The sequence below is a fragment of the Aulonocara sp. 'chitande type north' Nkhata Bay genome, linkage group LG15 (genome assembly GCF_057382095.1).
Source record: "Aulonocara sp. 'chitande type north' Nkhata Bay isolate Kocher_YH1m ecotype deep benthic linkage group LG15, A_spYH_male_GT1.1, whole genome shotgun sequence".
Taxonomy (NCBI): Eukaryota; Metazoa; Chordata; class Actinopteri; order Cichliformes; family Cichlidae; genus Aulonocara; species Aulonocara sp. 'chitande type north' Nkhata Bay.
Genome location: NC_141358.1, coordinates 24,113,001 through 24,140,216, shown reverse-complemented (window position 1 = coordinate 24,140,216; position 27,216 = coordinate 24,113,001). Strand labels below are relative to the sequence as shown.

Genomic DNA, 27,216 nt, shown 5'->3' with positions numbered 1-27,216 from the left:
ACTGTTAAATTTTTATAAAGCTTTAATGTACATAAAAACCAGCTTCTTGTTTAAGTGAAAATAAATGGAAGGTTGTCTGTTTGCGCTAGTAATGTTGTGGAGTTGTATTTTGTCTCGCATCAATTATATCGTCAGTTATATCGTTATTGCAAATTTTCAAATATATATCGTGATAAATATTTTTGGCCATATCGCCCTGCTCTAATCCCCATAGTATATACGGTATTCTGAAGAAGGTCTAAAATGTCACTGTGTGTGCATGTGTGTGTTTTATTTAGATGGATTTTAAAAAAAAATATTACTCATGATATAACATTGTCCAGACATGCCTGGTAAGGACATGAGGAGGAAACAGCAGGAGCTGTGTGAGGCTACTAAAGGCAGTGCTATAACATTTTTCTGTCATCATTTTATTATAGATTAAGTGCAAGAGTTGTTAGGTGTGGATAATTAGATTATAGTTTATTGCAATAGCAAGTTGTGCCTTGTTCTCAAGTGGAGAGGGATATATGAAATGATGGAAGGAAGAAGAGAAGCAAAGAGTGATTCACAAGCAGAGCCTAAATTATTTCTCACAGTGTTTTGTTGCCTTATGGTTCCAAGCGCTGTCACCAATCTTTGCATTTTGTTATTATCTCATGACACTTGTTTAATCAGCTACCATCTCTCCTATGGACTTTTTAATGTCTACAGTCTCAGATCAACACAGCCCTGCCCTTCCCATATTAGATTCTTGATGAATGTGTGTTGTTGTTATTCAGCCTGGTTCAATGTGCCCCTTTTTAACTTTGAGCACCCGCCCCTTTAAACCTCTCTGCACGGCCCTGTACACCAGGGGTGGGCAACTCCAGGCCTCGAGGGCCGGTTATAGACCCTGCTATAGTCCAACTAACCTCAGAATATATAAATCATGATGCAACAAACACAGCAGTATTATTAATCCAAAATGATGGCATTTATTTTCAGGTGCATTCTGCTGCTGATACTTACATACTTTAAGTTTCTGAATATATAACTTTTTACTACCTTATATAGTTTTTACTTGAAGAACTTGAGTAGTTTCTCCCACACTGAAAACACTTTAATGATAACATTATTTTAACATTAGCTAAAAAGATTGATTCATTTTCTTCACACACTGCTGAGTTTGTCCTGTCTGATCATCACAGGTGGAAGGCCTTTGTCTCATCAGCTCTCCCTCAGAGATTATCACAGATGATCTGCAGCAGTGAGTTTCTCAGTCTGTCCTGACTCTGGACACTTGCATTTCTCAAGCATGGAAATCAAATGTGTGATAAACTGCAGAATTAAAACACAAGTTATTTTATAAATACATGTTATACTTTTATTTTACAATCACAAAGAAAACAAGAGAAGGGAAATGTGCAGGACAGACAGAAAGGTGGCAGGTTCAGAGAGCATACACTACTACAAAAAGAGCGCACTGAGTATTTCCTGTTCGTGTAAGTATTTGTGTTATTAGGGGTACTAAATAAAATGAGGATGTAAAGTGGTTAAATTACTACACTGGCCAAACGCCCCTGTGAATAAATTACCATTCTTTTAACTTTAACTTTCTCCTTAAAACAAACATACGTTTGACTTGACACCACCAAACAAAACCTGCTTAGGCACCACAATAAACAAACTCACATTAACATTAGTGTAATCGATCCTGATGTTTGTATGGGACTGTAAAAGTGATATTCAGTTGAGTGTCATGGTCCTCCTGTCCTCCACAGCTTTCTGTCAAGGTTTAGGCAGCATTCACAACCTGTCTACATTTTTCAGATTGAAGCAAAGGACCTTGTATGAAAAGCGGTTCATTACTAGAAGCTTTTTAACACAGTCATCTTTGGTGACATCTGGCAAAAAAAGTGGGCAAGTCTTTTTTTTTTTCCTTTTCCAGACTTGTGAGCTTTTTTTACTCACAATTCTGACTTTAATCTCAGAGTTTTGAAAAAAGAAAAAACATAAGACGTGCCCACTTTTTTTTCTTTCCAGTGGCACTAATAGTCTTCCGCAGCCCATGCGATCCCACATTTCCTGTTGGCTATCCCGGTGCTTGCTTCAGCTTCAAACGGGCACATACAGCCAAGGTAATTTGGAAAGCTGGATGATTTTATGCATTTACATACAACTTGAATGCTACGCAAACAGGTATTTACCCCCAAAACAAGTTTTCAAGTCTAAGACGTCAGATAAACTTTTAAGTTAACCTTTTCATTGATTCGCAGTGTGCTCGCTGAATGACTCGGCACGTTTTAGTTTAATGCTACATTTTCACGATTTAAACAGCATAAAACACATAAATAGACCTATGTCGGGCATTGTCTGACCCGCAGAATATTTTTTGCTAGTAAGTGTCTGTTCGCCTTTTTTATCGAACTGTCAATTTTGAGTTTTAACCAAACCGCTAGCTAATAACTCAGAACGGCTGTTTCCGGTATTCATCACGCCTATTATTTGATCCTACCCCGATCTCGTGCGTGCGAAAAAAGGATTGTATTAAAAGTTTTACTTCTTTATTACAGTTGATAATTTGTTATCAAGCTGCGTTCAGCTGCGACATTTTCACAAGTCACTGCCAAAAACTGATTGCAGCTTCTACCTATCGGAATGTTGTTTGTGGCTTAAAATGACTTGACATCATTCATGAGGGATACATTTGACATGTGCTTCACATATTATAGACCAACAAGTTATCCTTTTTTAAGCTTAGTAACTTAATTACTTTTGCTTGCAATACATACTATTTTTGTGATATTTACGTTTAAGCACTTGGTAAAATATTGCAAACCCTTTCACGCGTGGAACATTATTCTTTTATAGCTTTATTTGCAGCTTTCTGACATGAAAAAGCATGGTGGAATATCTTGCTGAACTTTTTTTTTTTCTCATAGAGAATTATATTTTATACAGTGATGCAAAAAACAAAAATGCCCATTGGCTGAAAATCGGGAGTGTTTGTTCTTGTCATTTCAGTTTGTGAAAATGGCTGTTAAGCACTATCTGATAATCCCGATTCTGGCGGTGTCTGTGTTGGCAGGTGAGCATCATGGTGAGTTTGTTCTGTAAATCATTGTAAAACCGCTCACACCCTGTCAGATCTGGACACAGTTATTTAATAAATACTACAGACACATACAGTGGGATGCAAAAGTTTGGGCAACCTTGTTAATAGTCATCATTTTCCTGTATAAGTCGGTGGTTGTTACAATAAAAAATGTCAGTTAAATATATCACATGGGAGACACACACAGTGATATTTGAGAAGTGAAATTAAGTTTATTGGATTTACAGAAAGTGTGCAATAATTGTTTAAACCAAATCAGGCAGGTGCATAAATTTGTGCACCACAAAAAAAGAAATGAAATCAATATTTAGTAGATCCGCCTTTTGCAGAAATTACAGCCTCTAAACCACATGTGTCAAAGTCAAGGCCCGCGGGCCACAGCCGGACCAGCGTACATTTATATCCGCCCCGCGAGATCATTTTATATAGATTTATTATTATTGTTATGCATGACCCGGCGATATGAGGCGCTAATAACACACAAACTACAGATCCCATTATGCAGCGCTGCAGCCTCCTTGCAGAACGCTGCTACCTGGGAACATTCCCCCGTCAGTCAGGTCAAACTTCTGTTAGCTAGCCCCTCACAATGGCGAAGAGAAAAGTTGATTCTGAAAACAGAGCCTTTCAGCACCGGCGGCGGGAGACTGAATATATGTTTACAAACATTGCTGGTAAACCTGTATCTTATTTGTGGCTGTAACTAAGGGGTTTAATTTAAGACGGCACTACGAGTCAAAACATAAGCTGAAAACTGAGCCTGTGGCCTTCCATTTTCTCAATATGTTCCTAACTGTGGAAACAGACAGCTTAAATCTCTGAGACAGCTTTCTGTATCCTTCCCCTAAACCAGTGGTTCCCAAACTTTTTTTTTTTGTTAGGCCCCCCTTTGTTTTACAAGAAAATGTTTGCGCCCTCCCCCCATGCGTGCGCACAAACACATCCTCCAACAACACACACCCATATTTTGCTCCATTACGGTTTATTTCACACCTCAAACATTTAGTAAACAATTAAGCAAATACAAGTAATCTGCAATAAATTACAGGTATAATAAAATAAACTACTAACTCTTTTACGCTACATCCACACCTACACGGGTATTTTTGAAAACGCAGCTGTTTCTATGCGTTTGGGCCTTTCGTCCACACGTAAACAGCATTTCTAATCACAGAAAACTGAGATTTTTTAAAACTCCTTTTTTGCGTTTACGTGTGGACGAGGAATACAGAGTTCGTCACGCAACGTCAAAGGTATGTGCCTTTTTTCACGTCACGCTGTGCACCACGTTGTTTACATGAGATGACTTGCAGAATGGCAGATAGTCAGATTAACAGTATTTTATCTCTATCTGCAGGTTTTACACGCTTGCATATAAACACGCAATTACTGTCCCTCTATTTAGAAAGGCAGAGGCGTCACGGTGTGATTATTTTACGTGTAGTTGTTTTTTTTCCTGTGTAATAATTTTCAACATTGCTATCAATACATTTTTCAAAAAATGCCTCTCTGTGCAAAATGGGTTTAAAAATATAAACAACTGTGGGATGCTGTTTGTCCGTGATTTGAACCGGGGGACAAATCATTGCAGGATCAGCCTGATATTATTTTTATCCCGCTGTAACTTTACTGTATAAAGAGCTAACATCTCCAAAATGTCAGGAGTAGTTAATCATTACAACAAGTGTTTGTGAACTAAAAATCAAGAATGTGGGATACTGTTTGTCCATTTTTTGAATAGCCCAGCGCTGCTCCCGACGCAGGGAAAACCAATTCTGCAGGGGAGACCTACCTCGGCACTTGTGCAGGTGAAGCCAAAGGGCAGATATGCGTCACCATATTTTCTAGTCTTTGGCTTAGAATGAAGTTGGTTTGGAAACATATTCAGCGATGCTTCATCTCCTGCTTTGTGTTTGTGTGGGAGCCCCGTGCTAGCAGTGTCCAAGCGTTTTTTGTCGTCGTCGTCCCCCCCCCCGCTTTTCATACCCCCCCCCCCCCTGCTCCCCCCTAAGGGGCGGGCCCCACATTTTGGGAAGCTCTGCCCTAAACCATGATGGTGAACAATCTTTGTCTTCAGGTCAATTGAAGGTTGTTTTGAGACCCCCATTGCTACTCTTCAGAGAAAATTAAAAGAGGAGGGAAACTTACAATTGGCCCCCTTAAATACTCTTTCTCATTATTGGAGTCACCTGTGTATGTAGGTCAGGGGTCACTGAGCTTACCAAGCCAATTTGAGTTCCAGTAATTAGTTCTAAAGGTTTTGGAATCAATAAAATGGCAACAGTGCCCAAATTTATGCACCGGCCTGATTTTTAAACAATTATTGCACACTTTCTGTAAATCCAATAAACTTCATTTCACTTCTCAACTATCACTGTGTGTCTCCTATAATATATATATTTAACTGACATTTTTTATTGTAACAACCAATGATTTATACAGGAAAATAATGACTATTAACAAAGTTGCCCAAACTTTTGCATCCCACTGTATCAATGTGTCTCCAGGAGTTTAAATTGGTGCAGGGCTGCATTAAAATCCTCTACATTCAATCTTTTAGCCTTCTGATGAATTAACACTCAAATATAGACGCAATAAGTGTGATCTGGAAAACTGACTGCTTGTTAAATCAGTTTCTCCTTCAGCTCGCTATTTACCAGAACATTCTGCTATATCACAGGTAGACTGGTGCAGCATCAGCTATCTGTCTCACACGTCACTTTTCCATTATTCTTAATAACATGCAGATATACCCGATGAAGCTCTCACATCCTGCTTGCTGCTAGATATCTCACGTTCCTTCACAGGTATATCTGGACTGACATTAGTAGGTCTCAGATTCATAAAATCTCAGCTGGTGAACACGTACTCTTTTAAAAGGATATGCTTTTATCTCTCTTTGCTATTTATCAAGTGCGTTTGTTGTACGTTTGGCATTATTCAAAGTATTGAAACCGTTGTCCTTTGAAAGCTGTGACAGGTTCCAGCACAACCAATGACCCTGAAATGGATCAGCTGAAGGTGGGGGATGATTCTGCTCCTTCAGTACAGGAAAATGTCACAGCTGAACCTGGAGAGACTGTCATTCTCCCTTGCAGAAATCCTAAAAATATTCCAGTCAAGGTTTTAGAGTGGCACAGAGCTAACAGTAGTCAGTATGTGCTCAGCTATCGCGATGAACAACTTGATTCAGAAGACCAAGATCCATCTTTTATCAACCGAGTGGATGTGAAGGACAGAAATATGACACATGGGGATTTGTCTTTGATTATGACGAATGTAACAACTAATGACACAGGGATATACGAGTGCAGAGCCTTTCAGAGTGGACCAAGCCGCATGAAGAGAGAAATTCTTGTCGTCAGCATTGTCAACCTGAAAGTCGCTCACTCTGGTGAGTTTATAAAGATAAATAAGATAAATTTTGTTATAAAGATGTTGCAGAGGGCACTTTTCTATAAGATGATATCTAACAAAAGTCCAATCATACACCTCTGTCTGCAGGCCAAAAACCTGGCGAGAGGATCGATGGACTGAAAGTGGCCCTGTATGTTGGAGAAGGGGTGATTATTGCTGTTGCAGTTGCAGTTGTAGTTGCAGTTGCAGTAACGGCTGGAATTTGTATCTATAAAAGACCTTCTCGTAATTCTCAAGGGGTAATATAGAAAAGTACACAATTTTTTTTAACAAAGGTCATGACTGAAGAGCAGAATTCATTTCCTATCTGAACCTGGGATGGGAGGAAGCGAGGATGGATGTGTTGGACTGAAGACCAAATACTGCCGCCGTGTGTCTGTTTGCATTGCTCTCAGTCTTCACAGAAAGGATGACTTGATAAAAATCTACCAGGGCTGAGGTTACAGGACTCGCTTGTGTGCAGCTTCAAAAAGATTAGAATTTCTAACACACAACTAAATTCAAATTTAAGAAACAAAAGTGACAGTGCCTGTTTTTTAACTAATTTTCCCCAGAGGTCTGGTGGTCCCTCTCTGAAGCCAGACTATTTATAACAGTTCCCAGAAAACTGAGAGTAATGAGTTAAACTCAGTCATCCAGATTTATTTGGTGGGAATTGTGCTCACTATCTTGATCTTTTAGAGCACAGGTAACAGACTCCAGTCCTCGAGGGTTGGTGTCCAGAAACTTTTCCATGTGCAGCACAACTGAATACAATTACTCAGGTGGCTCAAGAGTTGGCAATTCGTCTTGTAATCGGAAGGTTGCCGGTTCGAGCCCCAGCTCTGACAGTCTCGATCGTTGTGTCCTTGGGCAAGACACTTCACCCGTTCCCTAATGGTGGTGGTCAGAGGGCCAGCAGCCAGCAGCCTCGCCTCTGTCAGTGCGCCCCAGGGCAGCTGTGGCTACAATGTAGCTTGCCATCACCAGTGTGTGAAGGTGTGTGTGTGTGTGAATGGGTGGATGACTAAATGTAGTGTAAAGCGCTTTGGGGTCCATATTATATTAATTTAAAATAATTTCTTCCAACTTTCTCCCAACTTTCCTTTGATAATCAAAATATAATTAAAATGTTGTTACTGTTTCACTTTGTACTGTGCATAATGGCAATTGGTCCCTTTCCCGTCTATGTCTTCAACCAATCAGCACACAAGCTTGTTCCTTCTGAGTCGGTTAAATTGTGACGGTGCTCAGCTGAGAGTTATGTAAACAGACACCAAAGCAAGAGCAAAAATCCAAGAAAAGGAAGTAAAATGAAATGTTTGTTATGACTTTATCTTTCAAAAGTCAGCTTTTAAACTGTCCCTTCCACTAACGCTAATTGATATCAAGTTGAATTACCTGCTTTTCCATGTTGACATTTTTCTTTCTTTCGTGGAGCTTTGTCACTTTTTGCTCTTCTGAAGTTTTTCAAGAAATTGCTTTCTAATGAAGAAAGTCATTTGTGTTTCCAGTAGAGTCCTACTGGAGGATATTGCAAACATTTTTACTTTTTTTTTTTTTTTTTTTTTTAATGAAAATGAAGTTGTTAATTTTGTCATTTTGTTCATACACATATGGGCAGCAATGGAAAACATTTTACTCAGAAGAGATGGCTGTTGAAAACGGCACGTGCTTTTTATTTTTCTCTTTTTTTTGTAAACCTGGCTGTAATATGACCAACACTAGCAAGAAAAAGTACAAGATCAACAGAAGCAAGAATAGGATTCATTAAGAGAGAAGAAGGCTTTGCTGGCTGATGACACTCCAGAAGAAATTTAGCTGGGTTGCAGACAAAAAAATCATCAAGAAGATGTAAAAATGCCACGTCGACTCAACTTCATGGTCATTTTGGAGAAAAGTTTGGAGATGCAACAGGACTACACATGTTTGAAGCTCCTCATCAAAAATTACCTGATGTCCTGAAGTGTGACTGAATGGATCTTGTCCTTGACTACAGACCAGCGTGCTCAATCAGCGTGAGGCTAAAAGTGTCCCTACCAGCCTCACAACTGAAAACACCATCAGAAATAGCAGTCTGGAGTGATCTACTGAAAGGTAAATACTGTTTAACTGAAGTCACACTGGCACGCTAATCTGAAGACAGTTAAGCAGTTAACATTAGTTTCTCTTAAAGCAGAGGTTTCAAATTTAAACTCCTTAAGAAGAAACCACCTCAAGACACGTGTGTAGTTCATTGACAGGCTTTAATCTAACAGTTTTCTCTTGTACATGTACAGATCACAAACTGTCAACAAAAAGGTGCTTATTCAGCAAACCGCTTAATCAGTAATGCTTCCTGATTACACAAAGGCAGCCATACAGCCAACCAACAACAATATGTTTCACAAGCCTGAAAATGAGTCTTTTAGTTCTTGCACAGATTTCCACGCATCTCAAAGTGAAAGCTTCACAGGCCTGAACCATCAATTCAATGACTTAATTCGTTTAGCTGTACCACACATTCCTCCTGCTGCTAAAACCATCTGGAAAACATACAACTTCAAACAAACTTTGCTATGATGAAAACTGACTTCACAGCCAAATTCTGCTGTAGTTCCATTCATCTTTTTACTTCAGTGATGTTCTTTATATCTCCATCACTCACTGCTGCAGGTAACCAGGCCAAACTGTTTCTCAAAGTTTTCTGTTTGTGATTTTGTGTTTTAGATCGTCACATGGAGTTTTGGCATGAGCCATCAATATGGAGCTTCCCTGTCTTTCCCAGCCTTATAGATACATCCAAGGTGAATGACCTGTTGGCAGCATGCTGCTTAGTTTGTTTGCCTTGAGGTTTTTTGTTTGTTTTTTTTTGTTTTTTTTTTTTTTTTTTAGGGAACTAGACAGCCAGCCCAGAAACACTACTTACTTGAACAAATTATTACTATTTTATCAATGTACGAGGCCAGTAAATTGTTGTTTCTCAGATTTATGATGTCACCCGTCACTAGTTGGGGCTTTGGCAGGAAATTTTGGACAAAGAAAATAAGTGGTTGTAAACTCACATTAAACCACCTGATATCTCACAGGTGTGAAGTGGGGGGGGGATAAGAAAGCAAACCAACCATACATTTCAGGAATATTTAAAATAAACTTTTACCATTGAAGAAATTCACTATATCTTTTGGACACTGATTACTTTAAGAACCGTATTTAACCTCCTCCGTTACACAGACTGATTATATTTTAATGTTTTCAGAGTGTTTTTGTACTTTTTTCCCCCTCCTGCTTAAACAGCTAGAAAATTATTCACCAGCAATATTCCTTACACGAGTACATTAACTGTCTCTCTTTGTTAAAGACGTTGATGAAAAATCCTGTCACCAGGGGGTGACTGCCCTGACCGCAAAAAATGATTTTTGGCCTTCTAGAAGTCTGATGAGTTCATGAGCTCAGTCACTCGCTTTGTGTTATACTTAATACTAAAAGGAGGATTATCCAGGAAATACCTGCATATATGTTTTATATGAGGGGTCAGATCCACCTGCTTACAAAAAACAGTACAAAAAACCAACCATTTGTACACATATTTACAAATGGCCTGCTGAGTGGTGCATGGAGCATGTTCATTGGTTCATGGACCTCCCTGAACTAATGGCATTTATTGCAATTGTCATCTTGCGGGGGGTTAACAGGGTTCCATCTCTAAATGACTGCTGGTCAGCAAACCTGGGAAACCCACAGATAATTGGAACTATGGCACGAAACCGCTTCCAAGACATCACGCTAAAGCATAGGTGTTGCATGGTTTTTTGTACTGTTTTCATCAATAAATCGCAGCAACAAAGGACCTACACCCATGTGTGTTGATTTCTCCCTAAGATGGCAAACTGAAACACTCCAAGTTGGTGACTTTTGGAGATTTATTTCCCTGGATGATTGAGAATGCATCAAGATGAAACACAAAAGGAAGTGCACAGCTTTTAGCAGCTCCCCCACCCCCTCAATCACACACCCCCACTCCCCTCCCTCCAGAATTCCCAGGTAACAACCTAATATACATATGAATGACTAGCCAATTTAGCTTCCACTTGGCTGAAGCTAAAGCTTAGCTAAAAGCCTACCAGCCATTTGGCTGCTCTCCGGGTTTTATAGGTAGAAAAGCCAAATGGCTGCTCTCTGGGAGTTTAAGTGTAAAGACTGACCATTGAGGACTGAGATCTGGAAAGTTTTCTGTTCATGGCTTCAAAATGTTAATCTGAGCCACTTAATCATCACTTTTACCTTATGTAATGATCCTGTGTGATGTTGGAAAATACAGATTTGTTCCGTTTGGTCAGTCCTTAAAAAGCTGAAAGTCACAAACTGTGATCATCTAGGAGCTCTAATGAGGCAGGAATGGATCTCCATGAATCAGGATTTGACCCAGACACTGATGTCCATCATGCCACATAATTGATAATAATCAGTTTTATCATGTTTTTGTTTGTTTGTTTGTTTTTTCCAACAGGAAAGAGGAAATGAGGGGTGCATGTCCTTCGTGCACTGATGGAGATGTTAACGAGGCTAAGGAGAAACCTGAACACTTTACCCAGATGTTCAGGACATGAAGAAAGGGTGGCTGCTGCACAGAACCAGGATCGGGCAATCCACGCTTGTTTTCTAAAGAGGATTTCTACCCAAAGTTGGGCAGATTTTCTCAAAGAAAATACTCCTGTGTCTCTACCAATGGATAAAAATGTTGTATTTTAAGTCTGTAAAATATTCTGTTTACTATTATAATGATGTGTATGCGTAGTTTTAAATCTTCTTTGATAATAGGCTTTTTAACAAAACTGGCTGATTTTAATGCTGTTAACTGTGCAGTTAAGTGATCATGCTCATTTAATCAAATTAAAACCTACTGATGTTCTGACCTTCATAGTCAATCTAGTATCTAGCTGTAGTAGTATGTTACAAGCAAAATGTATTTTAAGTATCACAATTACTCTTATAATCTCATACAATGTTGTGAATCAATGTTTGTTTCATTTGTACAGTCATTAGCAGCAGTCTTTAAGCAATTAGTTAGCAACTTGCAGTTATCTATAGAAAGAGATATTATGTAAAAATGCAAAAAAAATCTGAGCTAATAGACTCAACATTTAATATAGCGTCATGCACGCACCCATACATTACTTTTATTTCTGTAGAAATCTGTATTAGGACCTGTGTTTAACTGTATTTTAAATAAATTAACCTTAAAAAAAAGAATTCTTTGTTTACCTCAAACATTCAGGCGATCATACTTTATGATCGGATGATCAGGTTAAGAGCCTCGGATGACACAGGGGCTCTTAACCTGAGGAGAAGGGAAAACTGTGGAGTTATCGATGGTGGTAATTAAATGGGGGGGGGGAAATGATAGGTGAACAGATTCCTTAATAACAAACTACAAAAGAGAAAAGACAAACGTTGATGGGATGCTGTCATGCTTTATCAGAATAAGTCCATCTATTTTCCTCCAACTTTTTAAATTCAGGGTTGCAGCAGGGGTGGGGGTGTTGGAGTCTATCCTACGTGTTACACAGTCCACCCTGGACTTTCACACCTACACCCAGATCAGCTAACAAGCATGTCTGGATTGTTTGGGGAAGCTGGAGAGAACCCATTCATACACAGGGAGAACATACGAGCTCCTCACAGAAAGACCTCAGCCAACCGGCAGGTTCAAGCTCAAGAACTTCTTCCTATGAAAAGATAAAAAAAGATGCTAGCAATATCCCGTTAGCACTGCCTGAGTTTTTAATTCAACTAACCTCTGTACCACTGGGCTGGCCATGGTGGTAGGTCCTAGATTTAAATCTCCCTGCTGGCTGGTGTCTTTCTAGAAACTTATGTTCTCCGTGTGCTTGTATGTACTTCAGCTTCTTCCCACAGTCCAAAGACATGCATAGGTTAGGTTAACTGGCAATTCTAATTCTAAATTGGCTGTACATGTGAATGGTTTTCTGTCTACAGACTGGTGATCTGTCCAGACTGTACCCTGCCACTTTCTGTATGACAGCTGGGATACAGTGTTTTCCTGTTTTGTTTTGTTTTTTGGCGGGGCCACTGTGTTATACTGAAGTCTTTAAAACATAATGAGACCTGATGTGAGTAGAGGCACATTCATTCACATCCTTTTATCCAAACTGAGCAACAAAGTCACCACAGTTAAAATGAGCCACACCAATAGTGACTCGTTTAAACTGACTTTAAGTAGAAATATGTTCTAATTAAAGACATCTGATGTCTTTAATTAGTGCCTATAATGTAACTGTGTCCAGGAATATCGGCATTAGCACACAAGTGTCCAGAGACAGAGGGAAAGTTTTAATTGTAAGTACTTAAAAAGGCAGCAAACCTGGTTAAGAAAAAAGGAGTAAAATAATGAATCATCAAACACATCCATAAAACATGGGGTTAGCTACAGTGGTAACCATTGCACAGCCCTACTGTAGCATTTTCTTAGGTGGAAATGAAAACAAAAAATGAAGTTTCTTTTTTCTCACTTCATTTCTCATTGTATTTGTTCAAAAGTAAATGTTAAGCTTTGTAAACCTTTGACGACTTCACATGCTCCTGATCAAAGGCAAACCATCACAGCTCGTTGGTGTGTTCATCATCATCTTTAACCTCTTGCTTGAATGTCGCTCCCAAAAGAACAAATGTTTTCCTGACACGTATAAGACTGATAATTATACAAAATTGTCTTTCTAATGATCTTTGTGAAGTTATTGTCTGCTAGCGATAGCTTTGATAGTTTGTTTTTCCTATCTGAAGAACCTAATCTAAACTTTACAGGTGACTCAGGTAAAAAAAACGTGCCAGTGCTGCTGATGTCAGCCTCCATCTTTCCATCTTTAGTATGTTGGCGCTGCACATATGGTCATGGCAGCTTATTGTGGCGAGCAGAGCCGAGGCTGATGGCTTTACAGAAGCTTTGCGCTCCCTGGCAGAAAATGACTCTCAGGCTTTTGAACATTAAGACTCGATTTGGAAGTCTGACACAGCAGCTGGTCGCTGTAACGAGCCATCTCACCCACGATCACTTCTCAGGGTTTCTGACTTAAAGGGATTTCTCCCCCAGATTCCCATTTGGAAGGCAGACAGCTGCATCGTGCTGCTGAATGCAGAATGAGATGACAGGAAACCTCAGAATGATGACAAGATCTTTTTATCCCTTTCAAATGAGAAAAGATTCATTATAAAACTGCAAGAGAGGAACTAAAGGGCAGCCGTGGTGTGTTTGGGCCGCTTTTCTATTGAATTTGAGCATTCAAAGTCCTTTTTTACTGCTAGCCTCATTTACTCATACATGTACTTTTAACTAAACACGCTTGCTATGTTGGATCGATGCACTGATGGATGCCTCACGGGCAACTTGGGATTCAGTATCTTGCCCAAGGATACTTCAACCTGCAGAATGGAGGAGCTGGGGATCAAATCACCAACCTTCCAATCAGTAGACAACTGAATCTACTTCTTGAGCCACATGTCATCCCTTGGAGCCCTCCAAGTTTCCTTGAAGTTTTCCTACCAAGGCCAGTGTCCTAACATATAATTCCCTAGTGACCTGATTTTGCATTACATCTTCAGATTATCTTCCATTTCTCTGAAATTTAACCTGGAAGTTTTTGCAAAATCTCAACAACACACCAAACAAACGGCACCAAAAACATTCTCCCAACTTTGCTTGACTTCAGTGGAGCAATAAATTTGGTAAACTCTACAAGCAGCTTTACTGGCTGGGATAATTTTGCATTTTTCACTTTTGTTGTACACATTTAGTGAAATCAGGACCTGAGCAAAACTGCATACCTCCATCAGGAGAGCAATCACATACTAAGCCTAATACTTTCTACCACCAGAGTCCTTGTGTGCTTCCTAACATGGATTATTTTCACTGTTTTAAAGTGAAAACCCTAAAATGCGTCATCTCATTAAAGCTTACAGAGGTTCCTTCATTAAGCTGAAGGAGTCCAGCACGTGTGGATGAATTTGTACCATCAGAAGCTTAAACAGCGAGTTGGGCTGAATGTAAAGCCTGAAGCTCGTCCACATATGGACCTCTTGTCACACATCTTTTTGTATCTCATGATTGGTAGCTAGAGGATGCTCCAACCCCCAACAAATGCTCCATTTCTGTCCATTCATTCTTTCTGTCACATCCATTCTCTTTATCCAAAGATGTCAAAACACGAAACAGTTTCTGCTCAGCAGTTCTTATTAATGTCTAATTTAAAAAACATCGAGCAGCATGTCTCCTGTAATGTCAGGGTAAAAACAAAAACAACTGAACAGAACTTCAGTGTTGATTTCTGCAGAAACACAGCTGTCCACTGGTGCTTCTGCACTTTGGCCAGCAGATGGTGCCCCTGCGCTGCTCCTCGTTCCACTGCGCTCCAAAAATAAAGAAGTGAAAAAAAAACATTCTGAGTCTTAAACATTCATAAAAGAAGCTGATAGCATAACAGGAAACTATAATAAAGAGAATAAATAATTAATGCACCTGAATATGTCTCAATTTAGAAATAGAGAGGAGAAAATAAAATAAGTACTTCTTTATTTCCACCTGTCCTTTTTAAATTATATGTATATTGTATAATATTTACTGTAATTCAAGCAATTTGATGACATTGACCATAAAAACAAGAATTCTTGTAAACGCTACAGAAATATAAGTTAAGACTCCTCTGTCCCCACAATTTAAATAAAACTATAACCAGCTGAGTCTCCCTGGTGACTGATTTTTAATATGCTCAACAACACCAGCTAAATCTAAGTTATTAATATGTTACGATGTCAGTTCAGCAGCAACAACAAAAACTCTTTTTTTCCAGATCTTCATGTGGCTGCTCATGAACTCAGGGTTATTTAGTAAAACCATGTGCATGCTGATGTCAAATTCAAGTAAAGAATTAGTTCTGCTCCTTAACCACGTGTGTCTATGTCAGTCTTGCTAGACCTGTTTTTACAGGCCTCAGCATAATAAATCAGATAAATCAGCGTTTGTGTAGACAGTTTACCTCTAACACACAATCTGACCTTTTGCAGTCAAACTGGCTCTACATAAAAATAAAAGCTGCCTTTACAGCTCCGTCATGTTGAGATTTGTATTACAGAAACATATTTTACTGCAGTTACATGCCTCTTCACAGTGTTCTCTGTTCATGTGAATGCGTGTGTGTGAGAATGCAAACGTGATCATCATTATGACACAGAATATGTTATTTAAAAGCTGAAATCACACATGGACTGCTCATTCTGTCACCTGAGATGCCTTCAGCATCAGCTTACACCTGTCTGTTCAGTATGGCTTTACATGCCGAGCACTGCTTTACAGACTGCAGCTTAAACTGAGCTGTCCATATTTTATTATCAGACCAACCAAGCTGGATTTGGCCTGCCTTACTTCGGATAAATGGGGTTTGCACCGTCACAAAAACAAATCTCTATCATTTAAATCATTAAACCTTTGGGCAAAGACTTGGTCTAAGATTCAGGGAGCTTTAGACTGGAAGGGTTAGGCGGCAGTGTTTCTCAAACTTTCTCCATCATGCTCCACACCACACTATGAACATCGCAATTTCTATCAATCACAACCGAAAAGATCCAAGTTGATATAACAGAAACTCCAAATGTCCCTGAAATGAAATAACGTGAACGTATCTGAGTCGCATTTGAGCTCTGTTAGCTCTGAATGAGTTCCAGCAGCAGCAGATAAACAGACTGTTTGTTGTGGCTCAACGAGCCGCCGCTCATCTGGACTTTCACTCCTCTTCCTCTTCTTCTCTCAAATTGAACTTGAACTAACTGAGGACAGTTTGATATATTTATTTTGTTTGCTGCATTGCAAGATAACCAAAATAGGCTGATAATATTAGCCCCTGCTCTCCCACAACCAACCTTACAGTTAGCAAAGCATCATCTGGAGTCTTATAGATGTGTAATCTGCTTGAATTATTGACATCTTTTGGGATATTCTGCAGCCACAGCTGGCTTCCTGTCATTTAAAACCACAGCTGGAAGGAATCTTCCCTCCATGATCCTCAGAAGATTTTAAGATTTTCCAGGTTAAACCTGAGGAGATGCAGAACAAGCTTTTTATTTCCATGATCATCCTGTGAGCTTAAACACAAAGACGTCTTTTTTCTCTTTAGGTTTTGCCTTGAAGAACCCACATGCAAAATCGCCACCAGAGTCCATTTAAAAGACGGTCGTTTTTGGTTTATCTTAGCAAAAGTAGCTCATTTATAGAAACAGTGCAACAGAGTCCGTCAGATTTATCAGCTACACAAAACTTATATTCTTGAATGTCAATCAAATATTATTTTTCCTGTTCTTTAAGGACACAAACAAATAGGTTTCTTTAATATTTAACCCCAGAGGACGCAGCTTTATTCTCTGTGCTCTGGCATTCTTTGTTCAAGGCTTTTCATAGCTTGCTCAGCGTTTGCGGCCTCCTTAACAAAGAGCCACTAATGTGCTGATAGCACAGAGCACCAGATGTGTTTATCACTCCACTGTGTGCTTTACTTTGAATGACCTGCTCGTGGTTTTTAAGTGGAGGTCAGGAACGAGGCAGCAGGGAGTTTAGAGAAAGATAGATCTTTGTATGCAAAATGAGCTCTTTATTTGTGGCTGTTGAAACTTTTGACGAGTCCCATTTAGGGGGAAAAAATCCACTTTATTAGTTTTGTTCTCCAAATTAAAATGCATTGAAGCATTTTTTGATCTGAGAGCTCTGTGTAGATAAATCTACAGCGGTAACCTAAAACTTTGTGGTTCTTGACCTTTAGAGGACTTTCGTCTTCACTGGACGAATGAGCTGTCTAATGTCAAAGCTTCAATGACCTTAAAGAAAAAGCTGCATAAACTTTATAAATGTGTGGTCTCTGTCTCGTCTCTGACAGCCAACCTAGTCTCCATGAAAATACAACAAACCTGCCTGATTTACTTTTTATTTGATATGCGAGACTTAACCTATGTATTTTTCATCAGTCTGATATAAAATAATGATCATCTGCTGACTGATAGCCATGTACACGAAGTGAAGGGAGATGGGATGTGTCCACCATTCACACCTGAGATTCATTTCATTTTTACTTTCTTGTTTGTTTTGAAAAACATGATGTTGTAGGGTGAAATCATAGACTGTAATTAAAAGATGGACATAGCCACCGTGCCATGCTCCTTTTGGTTAGTAAAGTTAGCATAGCCTCAAACTGAGCACTTTTTAACCATCTTGGTGTTCGAAGTAACATGGCGAGGTGTGGACTGTGACCACATGGATCAGTTTACTCCAGGTAATCCATCTTTCTGGGGGTTTTTTTCATGTTCATAATCTACAAAATTAACTTTTATCCAATAAGGCCCAAAAGTAGAGGCCACAGAGCAAAGTAGCAAAGGCCTTTTTTCCTATTGGCTCGTCGACAACTCACCCCCTGCTGTTCAATGCAAAGAATGCAGGTATAAGACATGTTAATATGGATTTAAGATAAGATAAGATAAGATAAGATAACTCTTTATTGTCATTGCACAGTCATACATAGTACAGTAGTACAATGAAATTGGAAAAACTGTCCTACATCGGCACTACATATAACACAACACGACACGATATGACACATCACAACGTAACAAACAACACAACACAGTATATTAACTTAGTATAAAAAAGAAGAATAAGTGTATGTGTATTGCACACTGTTATTATTGCACATTAATTATTATTGCACCTTGTTATAAATATAAATATTATTGTTATCGTTTTAAACATTGTTACCTCCCCCTAAAAAGTCCAGGGAGGTATCCAGTCAGGTCAGCTATTTACATTGATCAGGGCTATTGCCCTGTTGTAAAAGCTGTCCTTGAGTCTATTTGTTCGGGACCTCAGCAGCCTGAACCTCCTGCCAGACGGCAGCAGCTTAAACACCCGGTGTCCTGGGTGTGTGCAGTCCCGTAGGATGCTGCGTGCCCTCTTGAGACAGCGAGTGCTGTACAGGTCCTTCAGGGAGGGAAGAGGATGTCCAATGATTTTTTGGGCCATGTTGATGACCCTCTGGAGTGCCTTTCTGTGTGCTGTGGTGCAGCTGGAGAACCACACACCGATGCAATATGTCAGCACACTTTCAATGGAGCATTTTACTATATACTGAAATAAAATGGTGATTTGAGGACCTAAACAATGTACTTTCTATGTAACCCTGAATTATTAGATAAATTGAATACAAATAGGCTAAGCATGATTTAAATTGGTGGCTGTGGTGTTAAAATGTGTTTGTGGGAGCAAGAGCTGTGGAGAAAAGATCTGCCAGAAAAATAGTTACTGGTTAGTAGTACAGGTCTTTGTTTGCATGGATTACCTTTGACTCCACCCTGTGTGTAATTCTTTTACCAAGTTATTAAACTTTTCTTTTAGTGATTTTCTGTAAAATCAGGTTCCTGAAAAAGAGATTTTCAAACTTTAGAAGTTGTCTATGTGGTTAAATAAAAGCTATCTAGTAAAAGTTCTGAAATGCTGTGAAACTTTAATCTGGGAGCCTTTGCCACTGATTTGTTGCTCCTCCATGCTCAGACTTCGGTATGATCCTTTGCCAGCTATGTTCAGCTCCTCGTGTACCTGGCGGTCTCTGGAGGAAAAGGCACAGCTAAAATAATCTTTAGACATAATCCTTAAAAACTGTTGACCATGAGCGAGCAAAGCATTCACATTTTTACTTTGAAATGATTCAAAACTAGAAACAAAGGGCTGAAAACAGAGTTGGACTCTCCCTGCTGCCCAATATTTGTGCACCTTGTGTATCGAGAAAGCTTTAATAATCTCCAATAAAACATTTCAGGGAGCGTTTGGTGATGGGTGGCCCGCCCCTTTGGCTTAAAGCAATTAATTCAGCTTTCTGACATCAAACTCTGGGCTCAGCGTGACAGCTTGGAGCTCAAATAAAAAAATAAAAAAGCCAAGTTCTCCTGGGAACAGAGTAAAGATGGCAGGCTCTTTTCTCCACTGTTTGCTCAGTGGCTCTGAGAGCAATCTTCCCCCAGCCTGAATGAAATGCGAGGGCACAAACAATGTGCCGGAGTAGAGAAAGGGCCGGCGGGGAATGAACAGTTTGGAGTATTTGCTTAGTGGAGGAGCCGCCACAAAGGCAGAGCCACAGCGTTCCCATGAATCAAGGCGCCGTCTCAGGCGCCTTTTTGTTGCGGCGGGTCTCCGTCGCCAGCTATTAAACAGCACTACATATAACTGGTTTCATGTCACTTAAAGCCTTTTCTCAGTGAAACTGTACCATCAGGTGACCTGCTCTTGCTTACTTTATCAGGCTGGTCGGCATCCAGGCGGTTGGCTGAGCTCTGCTCTGCACGTGGCACCGCAGTTCAGCTCTAAATATTCGTTTCTCATCGAGTGTTTTCGCACTTCAAAGTTGTGAGAATGAAGATGACGTTTAGACCAATAACTCTGACGTTTAGCCATAGTTGACCGTTGCCCTGCCAATTTCCATCCCCAACCCAAACGCCCAGACTCGGAGCTCTCTGGGTGGCCGTGCTGGAGGTCTGAAAGGCACCCAGATTGACGCTTAAGCTCTTTTTCGCCTTAAGAAAGCGTCATTGTAGATCTCCATGAATGGCAAACTGCTGTTTATCTAAGATGGACCCTTTTTTTCAAAGACGTTCCACCAACGCAAGACCACAAATTCACAGTTCTCATCAGAGCAGGCGACTATTTTCATACTGAGATCAAAGATGAGAAATGGCCCTTTAAAGCAGCACTTGGCAAAACTTTACGGACAGCATCCAGCAGTCTGACCTGAGTGTCTGGCTTCAGGAGAGCTTGGGCAGCTGAAACTAACTCAAGGCCAGTTCATATGTGAACATATCCTCTGAGTTTATTTAAATCTGATCAATAAATCTGATTTCTCCTTCCCCTTTGAGTCATTCTGCAGAGCTGAAACAAACAAAATGTAATAAAGACAAATAATTTTTGATAAATTTGATTTCAGTTGTTCCTAAACATTGGAAACAAGCTTAACAAATCGATGCAAATAAACTACAGTCCATCTTTGTAACTCTGCCATATAAACTTCTCAAAGAGGGAAGAATGCCTTCATGAACCTCGTGATTAACATTAAAAAATGTTTTTTTTTATATTTTAGTATATTTCAATTTTTAAATATACTCTCTTAGCCATCTATAGCTGGTGACAGGAGACAGTGGGTGTCTCTCATTCCTGTTATCATCTCGTACTCTGACTGTCATGGGAGGTTTTGGTAAAGCAGATCACCTGAACATTTAAGCCATTTTAAAGACTGGCCTACATGTTCAAACACCTTCCACCTTCTTCACACTTCTTTGCCATTGTTTACAACATTTGGATGGTGGCGGGTGGACTCCTAAGTTTGCACCCACAGACACAGATTCCTCCTAATTAGTCCAAAGTAACAGTCTAATAAAACATCAAAGCTGAACCAAAAACTTTTTGATATTCATTACTGCACCACACGCACATTATCTGTCACATAATTATGTTAAAATGTTCCAATAGGCACTGGAAGAAATATACTCCAGTGTTGATGTCTATCAATCCAAGCAGCCATGATCCCAAAATTTTAAGCCTGTTGGGCTGAAAAAGAAGCTGCCCACGGAGACCCAGAAATATGCTACATTTTGTTTTTGTTTCGTTTTTATAGCAGGCTGTAAACGTGTTTATTTGACATTTTGACACAGGCGTCTGTGGGGAATGACTCGCAAGTCACTGTTGGAGCCAGCGTAAAGCGGACATTGGAGGAACTGCACTACACCCCTGATTCTAGTACTGAACTGAAGTCATTTGCACATTTAGAAACAGATGTTTCAGAGGCTGAAACAATAGATGATAGTTCAAAATAAAACACATAAAATAAATAAGCCAAGTAAAAAAATATCCAAAAAGAAAATAACAAAGTCTGTTTTAAACTGCAAAGAAGAAACGTGGGTTTTCTGTTGTTGAAGCTTCTGCAGGAAGCATAAATTGGCCTGCAGCTCTCTGTGTTTTCACGCAGCATTTGGAGCACTTCCTGTAACGTCTTTCACTCTTGTATGTGCTTTGTCCTGGAAGGCCACCGCATACATCGCATCAGATCACAGTCAACATGACAGCTTTGGGCTTTTGACCCCTGAAGCCAACATGAGACCCTGCAGATCCTCGTCGCCTATGTTGAGCCGCTGAGCAAAGCAGAGCAAAGATCACGATTAACCGTCTTAAAAACCTGCTGCCTTTTGTAGACGGACGCAGCCTCGGGTGATCCGGCTGTTGCCGTGCTCTCTGCTGAGGCGAGAGGAACCCGCCGAGCAAATACAGGTGGCTGGAAGTCAGGGACGGTGGACAAAATTGAGATCTGTCTTTTCTTGTTGAAAAGTGTCCTTTGTTTCTTCAAGTCCTTTATTTGACACTTCACTCCTGCAATCCTGGTTTTATTCGCACATTTGGTGTGTGGCACCCATTTAAAGTATGTTTTTCAAAAACTCAGCTTCCACGCTGCGCTCCCTTTTCAAACCTGAAAGCTTGGTCCACCTTTTATATACAGTCTATTTGCGCTCTCGTTCACTTTTGGTCCGACACCTAATGTGATATCGCCATCTTAGTGTTGTTCCATCAGAGCAACTAACTGTGATGTGATGTCACAGACTCATGCTCTGCAGCAGGACTTTCTGTTTAGTTTTACACCTTTAGCTTTTGTTGTTTTTCTTTCATTTTGCCAGTTAAATCTCATTTTTCATTCGCGCTTTAGCCCACCCCTGCATACTTCTGGTCTGCACCACCACTTGTGACAAGTTGTCAGAAAGGTTTGGCTTTTAGACTTTCTGGCAGAAACATTTTCAATCAGAAAAACTTTCAGAAGTCAGGTGTGCTGAAATAAGCAGTACAAGGAGCAGATTGTGGTGGATAAATAGCTCCATTTCACACAGAAGACTGAGGTTTGTGTCCTGTGTAAAGCCAGAAGTCAGTGCTTATTATTTCTAGACCTGGTTTACTTATATAATTATTTTAATATGTAATATTTTCAGTTGCAGTTTGGTTTGATTTGTTATGGATTGTAAAGGTTAAAGTCTCATATGCTTGGGGAAGATTATGCCAAACACAGTGCATCTGCTGCATTGCCTATTTTGCCTCCATCTCCACATTTTACCGGTTTTCAAAGTTTCATACACAGAGATATCAGATTGTGCATTAAGTGAGGGAATTTTCACCGTTTTTAATTGATATCTAACAACAACTGACACCACACGACCTCACACTGACCGCCAGCAGCACAGCATCATGTCCCTCCACCTCACATGCTCAGACACCCTTAATAAACCAAATAAATCTGTCCCCGAACTTTTAGAAGAGACGTGTCTGCTGGTCTTCACCCCGTCTGTAGTGTTTTTCTCCTGAGTGTGTTTTGGAAGCCGGTCGCAGGCCCGATAAAGCTGAGCGCAAATATGAGGAAGATGTGGAGGTTTGCTCAGTGTACACATGCTCAGACAACAGCAGAAGAGGCTCGGCCGAGAAGCAGCGGTCCGAGGAGGCAAAGGAGACAAAGAGATGAAACCAGGCTCTGAATTTGGGCAAATGAACCCAAACTCAGAAACAAAGAAGCAGCACACGAGTCTTTAAATTTCCCTCCAGATCGCCATCAACGCTGAAAACTGTCAGGATGTAGAGGAATGACTTCTGCAGGAGTGCTTTGTAGGACTGTAAAAAGAAGATAAATGGATTTAAAGGGACCACAAAAAAAAAAAACAAATATTAAACAATTTTGTTCTGAAACAAGGTGTTGTTAAATGAAGTTAAGGGGTTTTTCACAAGAGCTAATCCCTTTTAGTGGATTAACAGCCTTAAAGTGCTGCAAACGGACTCGACACACTCTAAGAAATCAGATACTGTATATAAAAGATGCACATGCCTGTGACCACTGATTTGTGGATGTTTTGGTCATTACCCTTTTTTTTTCTTTTTTCTGAGCCAGAGGTGGAGTGCTAAATACTTAAAAGGTCTGTACCTCACAGAAAGCCATACAGTACTGTGCAAAAGTGCTGAGCCACCCTTCACATCTTTACATTTTAGAGGAAAAATGGGAAATATGGGCAGCGATTCATTGAAACATTTTTCTATCCAGGTATGCTTTTACTGCATTGGCAGTGTGTTTGGGATGGTTGTCATGCTGAAAAATTAAACTGTTGCCAATCACATGTTTTCCAGATAGTATTGCACATAACTGCACATTTCTGTGTTCATAGTTCCAGAAGTTTTGACTTGATCTTCCACACTGCCGACTGAAATACAGCTCAAATCGTCACAGAGCCTCTACTTTTTTTTTCCAGATGACTACAGACTCTCACTGGTGGATCTCTTTCCCGACCTCCTCCTTTTCCTGTGGGTACAAAAATATATTTTTTATTCTGTCAAACTGAGTCAGCTTTGAGATTTCTCATTATGTTATCTCAGTTATGTGTCTGAAGATGCATTTTAAATTATTTAATATTCTTTGTTAAGTTTTCTGCTATGTGTTGACACAAGACTGGTTGGTCCAGTGAGTTTGGTGCCTTTGTTACGCTTGAATGATTCACAGGTCAGTGTTAAGTGGCTTAACAAACAAAAGCATTGATCTGAAAGGTACGAGGACTAGAATGAAAATGAGTGAAGAAGCAGCCTGACAGAGAAAATCTTTCACTGACCTTCAGAAAACCTGAAGAACTCTTCCTCCAAACCGCTTTTACAAAATTACAAGAAAGATTGGCTCCTCGGAAACTAAATATAAAGAAATAGGGGCTGGCTCAAGACATTTCTGTTATTTCATTAATTCATGGAGGTAAGGTCTAACAGATACTGGCAGGTGACAGGCAGCTGTCACCTGTCCGTCAATGTGAACACAATCCCTCCCAGCAAATACTGTCCCATAGATTTGTTTGTCAAAAGCAGAAGCTTAAAATATTTGAAAATAAAGGTCAAATGATTTTATTCATTAAATATTTGCTATTTTTTGTAAATGAGTGTAATATTTGGTACCAAAAAAGCCCCTGCATTTATGTCTTGGAGCGTTTGCTCAGGACTGTAGGAATAATTGTGCATACAGAGCTTACGTTAGGACATCCCTTATATGTATGCATGTGTGTGTATGGGTGGTAAACGCTCCTTGTCCAAACACAGCATCGCTGGCTAAGCTCTGACCTCGAGGCGCTCGGCATGCAGCCTTCCCATTATTCCTGGTCAGAAAGAGGTCATTATTATTCATAACGCGCTGATTGCTTTTCTTACGCAAACAGAGATGCTCAGCAAGGCGGCGAGTCTGATGAAGCCCCTCATCACATCCCATAACACCTCATCACACCTCAGCAGCAGCCTTTGTTTATGAGAAGTGACCATCGTTTTCCCTTTAAATTTCCAGTGACGCTGAATTTCCATTTGGATCTGCATGTTTTTCCTTTACCTTTTCTGCCATCAGGGAAAAAACAACCTTTGACATCTGCAGATTAAATCTGACCCTAAGCTTTCGATACAACTTTTCATTGTGGAATTATTGTGATTAGATGTCAAGAAAAGACTTCCAGTCAACAGTTTATTCAGCATCCAGTTGTTTTCTGGGTTGTTATTTGGTGAGTTTGAGAATAAGATTGTGGTTTTGGTTTCAAGCACATCAAAGTGGACATATTCTGCTCATTTGCACCTTTAAAATCATGCAAAGCTGCCCCTGTAAAGCTCAAAATAATCCTTCCTATCTTATACTTGGCCTTGGTGCTGCCCCTTAGTTGATCCTGTCTCTTTTAGCTCCTCCCCTTTTGAACTAATTTTGATCTGATTGGCTGCCCCTCACTAACAGCGCTGTTAAAAATCAGGTGGGCGGGACTTTTGTGCTCACAGTTGTGTATCTGAGCTGATATCGTTCAAGCCAAGAATACAAAACAGATAATAATGGATTGGATTTATATAGCGCTTTTCAATACCACTATTCATTCACACACTGGTGGAGGCAAGCTACAGTTGTAGCCACAGGTGCCCTAGGGCAGACTGACAGAAGCGAGGCTGCCATATCGCGCCATCGGCCCCTCAGTAGGCAAGTAGGGTAAAGTGTCTTGCCCAAGGACACAACGACCAGGACAGAGAGCCCAGGGATCGAACCGGCGACCTTCCGGTTACAGATGCGATTCCCAACCCCCTGAGCCAAGATCGCCCCAGATATTGATTACTGCAGTTATTTATAGATTATTGATTAATTTATGGATTAATAAAAAGAATCCCAGTCTGGATGTTTACAGGTTTACTGGATTAATTCATCTCCCTGATCCATAGTCTTAATTAAAGAGTTTGTGTTCTTCATGTTAATTTATTGGTGGTTTTGGGGAGGGTATTTTTCATGGCGTAGCTTTGCACACACCTTAAAAATGTTACACCTAAACACTGTTTTTCTCTCCTTTGTGCTTCACTGATGATGCTTTAAAGATTCATATTAAAGTTTTACGACCAGATACTGAAGCTGAAACTGTGTCACCAGAAATGTAAAGAGCTTTGTCTTAAAAATGAAACTTCACGCAGGATCAGCAGGCACCAATCCCGTGTGAAGTTAATAAGCAACCTGCAGTGTCTGTAGACGGCTTTTCTCCTAAACCTTTGCAGACAGCTCATGAAAACCTCGCCGGTGTCGTTTCACTCTTTTCTTCTGACACCTCCACCTTCAGAGACAGCCTGGTGTGTCCCTCTTCCAGCACACAACCTGTGTTTTACAATCAGAGTCGATATGATTGGCCCAGAGGTGCGGCAAGCTATTTTTTTTAAAGACTAACCTATATTGCTCAGGTCAGCTTTGTTTGATTTCGCAACAACTAAACTCTTACAGCAGGTAGAGGCAGGCACCAGTCACACCGGCGCACAATTAAACAAACACACTGATTTCCGTGTCAAATATTCAATGCACACGGATGGAGTCTTGACCTTGTTTGAAGCTGTAAGTCATGCAAAATGGCCCGCTTTAGTCTTTGAAGATATTGTTTACTCATGGCTTTGTGCACAGAGTGAAGCTGCAGGATTTTAAACTGTAAATGAACCACATTCATACGGAGCTTTTAAAGAGCTTTCAGTCACAGATTCAATCGGTTCTTTAAAAATACTTGGAGCTGTTTTCAGACTTCTTTTTTTTTTTTTTTTTTTTTTTTTGCCACAGTCCATTTCTAATCATTGCCAATAAGAAAAGGATCCAGATTAATTTTTTAATAAAATAAAAAAAATTCATTACACAAAAAGCAAAGTTTGTTATATTTCTGTTCATTAATTACATTTATTAGCCACAGCTTCACTCCACATGTTTCCCTGGATGTCTGCAGTGGCTCGATGCCCACCAGAGACGCAGCTCTCGGAAACAGATAGCCTATCATTTGAAAAGACTATAGGTGACTACAAAAGGAAGCTTTGGTGCAGCAGGACAAGTGGTGCAAATGTGCTTTGGGGGTTTCGTCCAAAATGAAAGCTACAACAGTTCTAGTTAATCTATTAGACAGAAGACTGAGTTCCTCTTGTGTACATTCTTATTTCTGAAGTATTCGGCTGGTAAAATAAACCTTGGAGGACACCGCCATGGGCTCAAACTATCTATAAAAACAATTGAAAAGACCACTAAAACTGATGAACTGACTCATCCTGATGCTTGTAACTCATAAATGATATAAAGCATACATCACACCCCGCACACCACAGCGTCTTTATTTGGAGATGGCGAAGCATCGTTCTG

General features: G+C 40.0%; 1 protein-coding gene across 1 annotated transcript; it reads left to right on the top strand.

Annotated features, from left to right (window-relative positions):
- The first annotated feature begins 2,055 nt into the window (after nt 1-2,055).
- On the top strand, nt 2,056-11,685 carry LOC147313137 (uncharacterized). The gene is made up of 6 exons (XM_086265100.1): nt 2,056-2,160; nt 2,986-3,061; nt 6,048-6,470; nt 6,581-8,569; nt 9,182-9,258; nt 10,962-11,685. The coding sequence occupies exons 1-4, from the start codon at nt 2,146-2,148 to the stop codon at nt 6,739-6,741; spliced, it is 675 nt and encodes a 224-aa protein (XP_086121226.1). The 5' UTR covers nt 2,056-2,145; the 3' UTR covers nt 6,742-8,569; nt 9,182-9,258; nt 10,962-11,685.
- Nucleotides 11,686-27,216: the final 15,531 nt, after the last annotated feature.

Coding starts and splice junctions, on each gene's coding strand:
- LOC147313137 (XM_086265100.1), top strand. Junction 3,062..6,047: donor GTTGGCAGGTGAGCATCATG/GTGAGTTTGTTC, acceptor GTCCTTTGAAAG/CTGTGACAGGTTCCAGCACA. Junction 6,471..6,580: donor CCTGAAAGTCGCTCACTCTG/GTGAGTTTATAA, acceptor CTCTGTCTGCAG/GCCAAAAACCTGGCGAGAGG.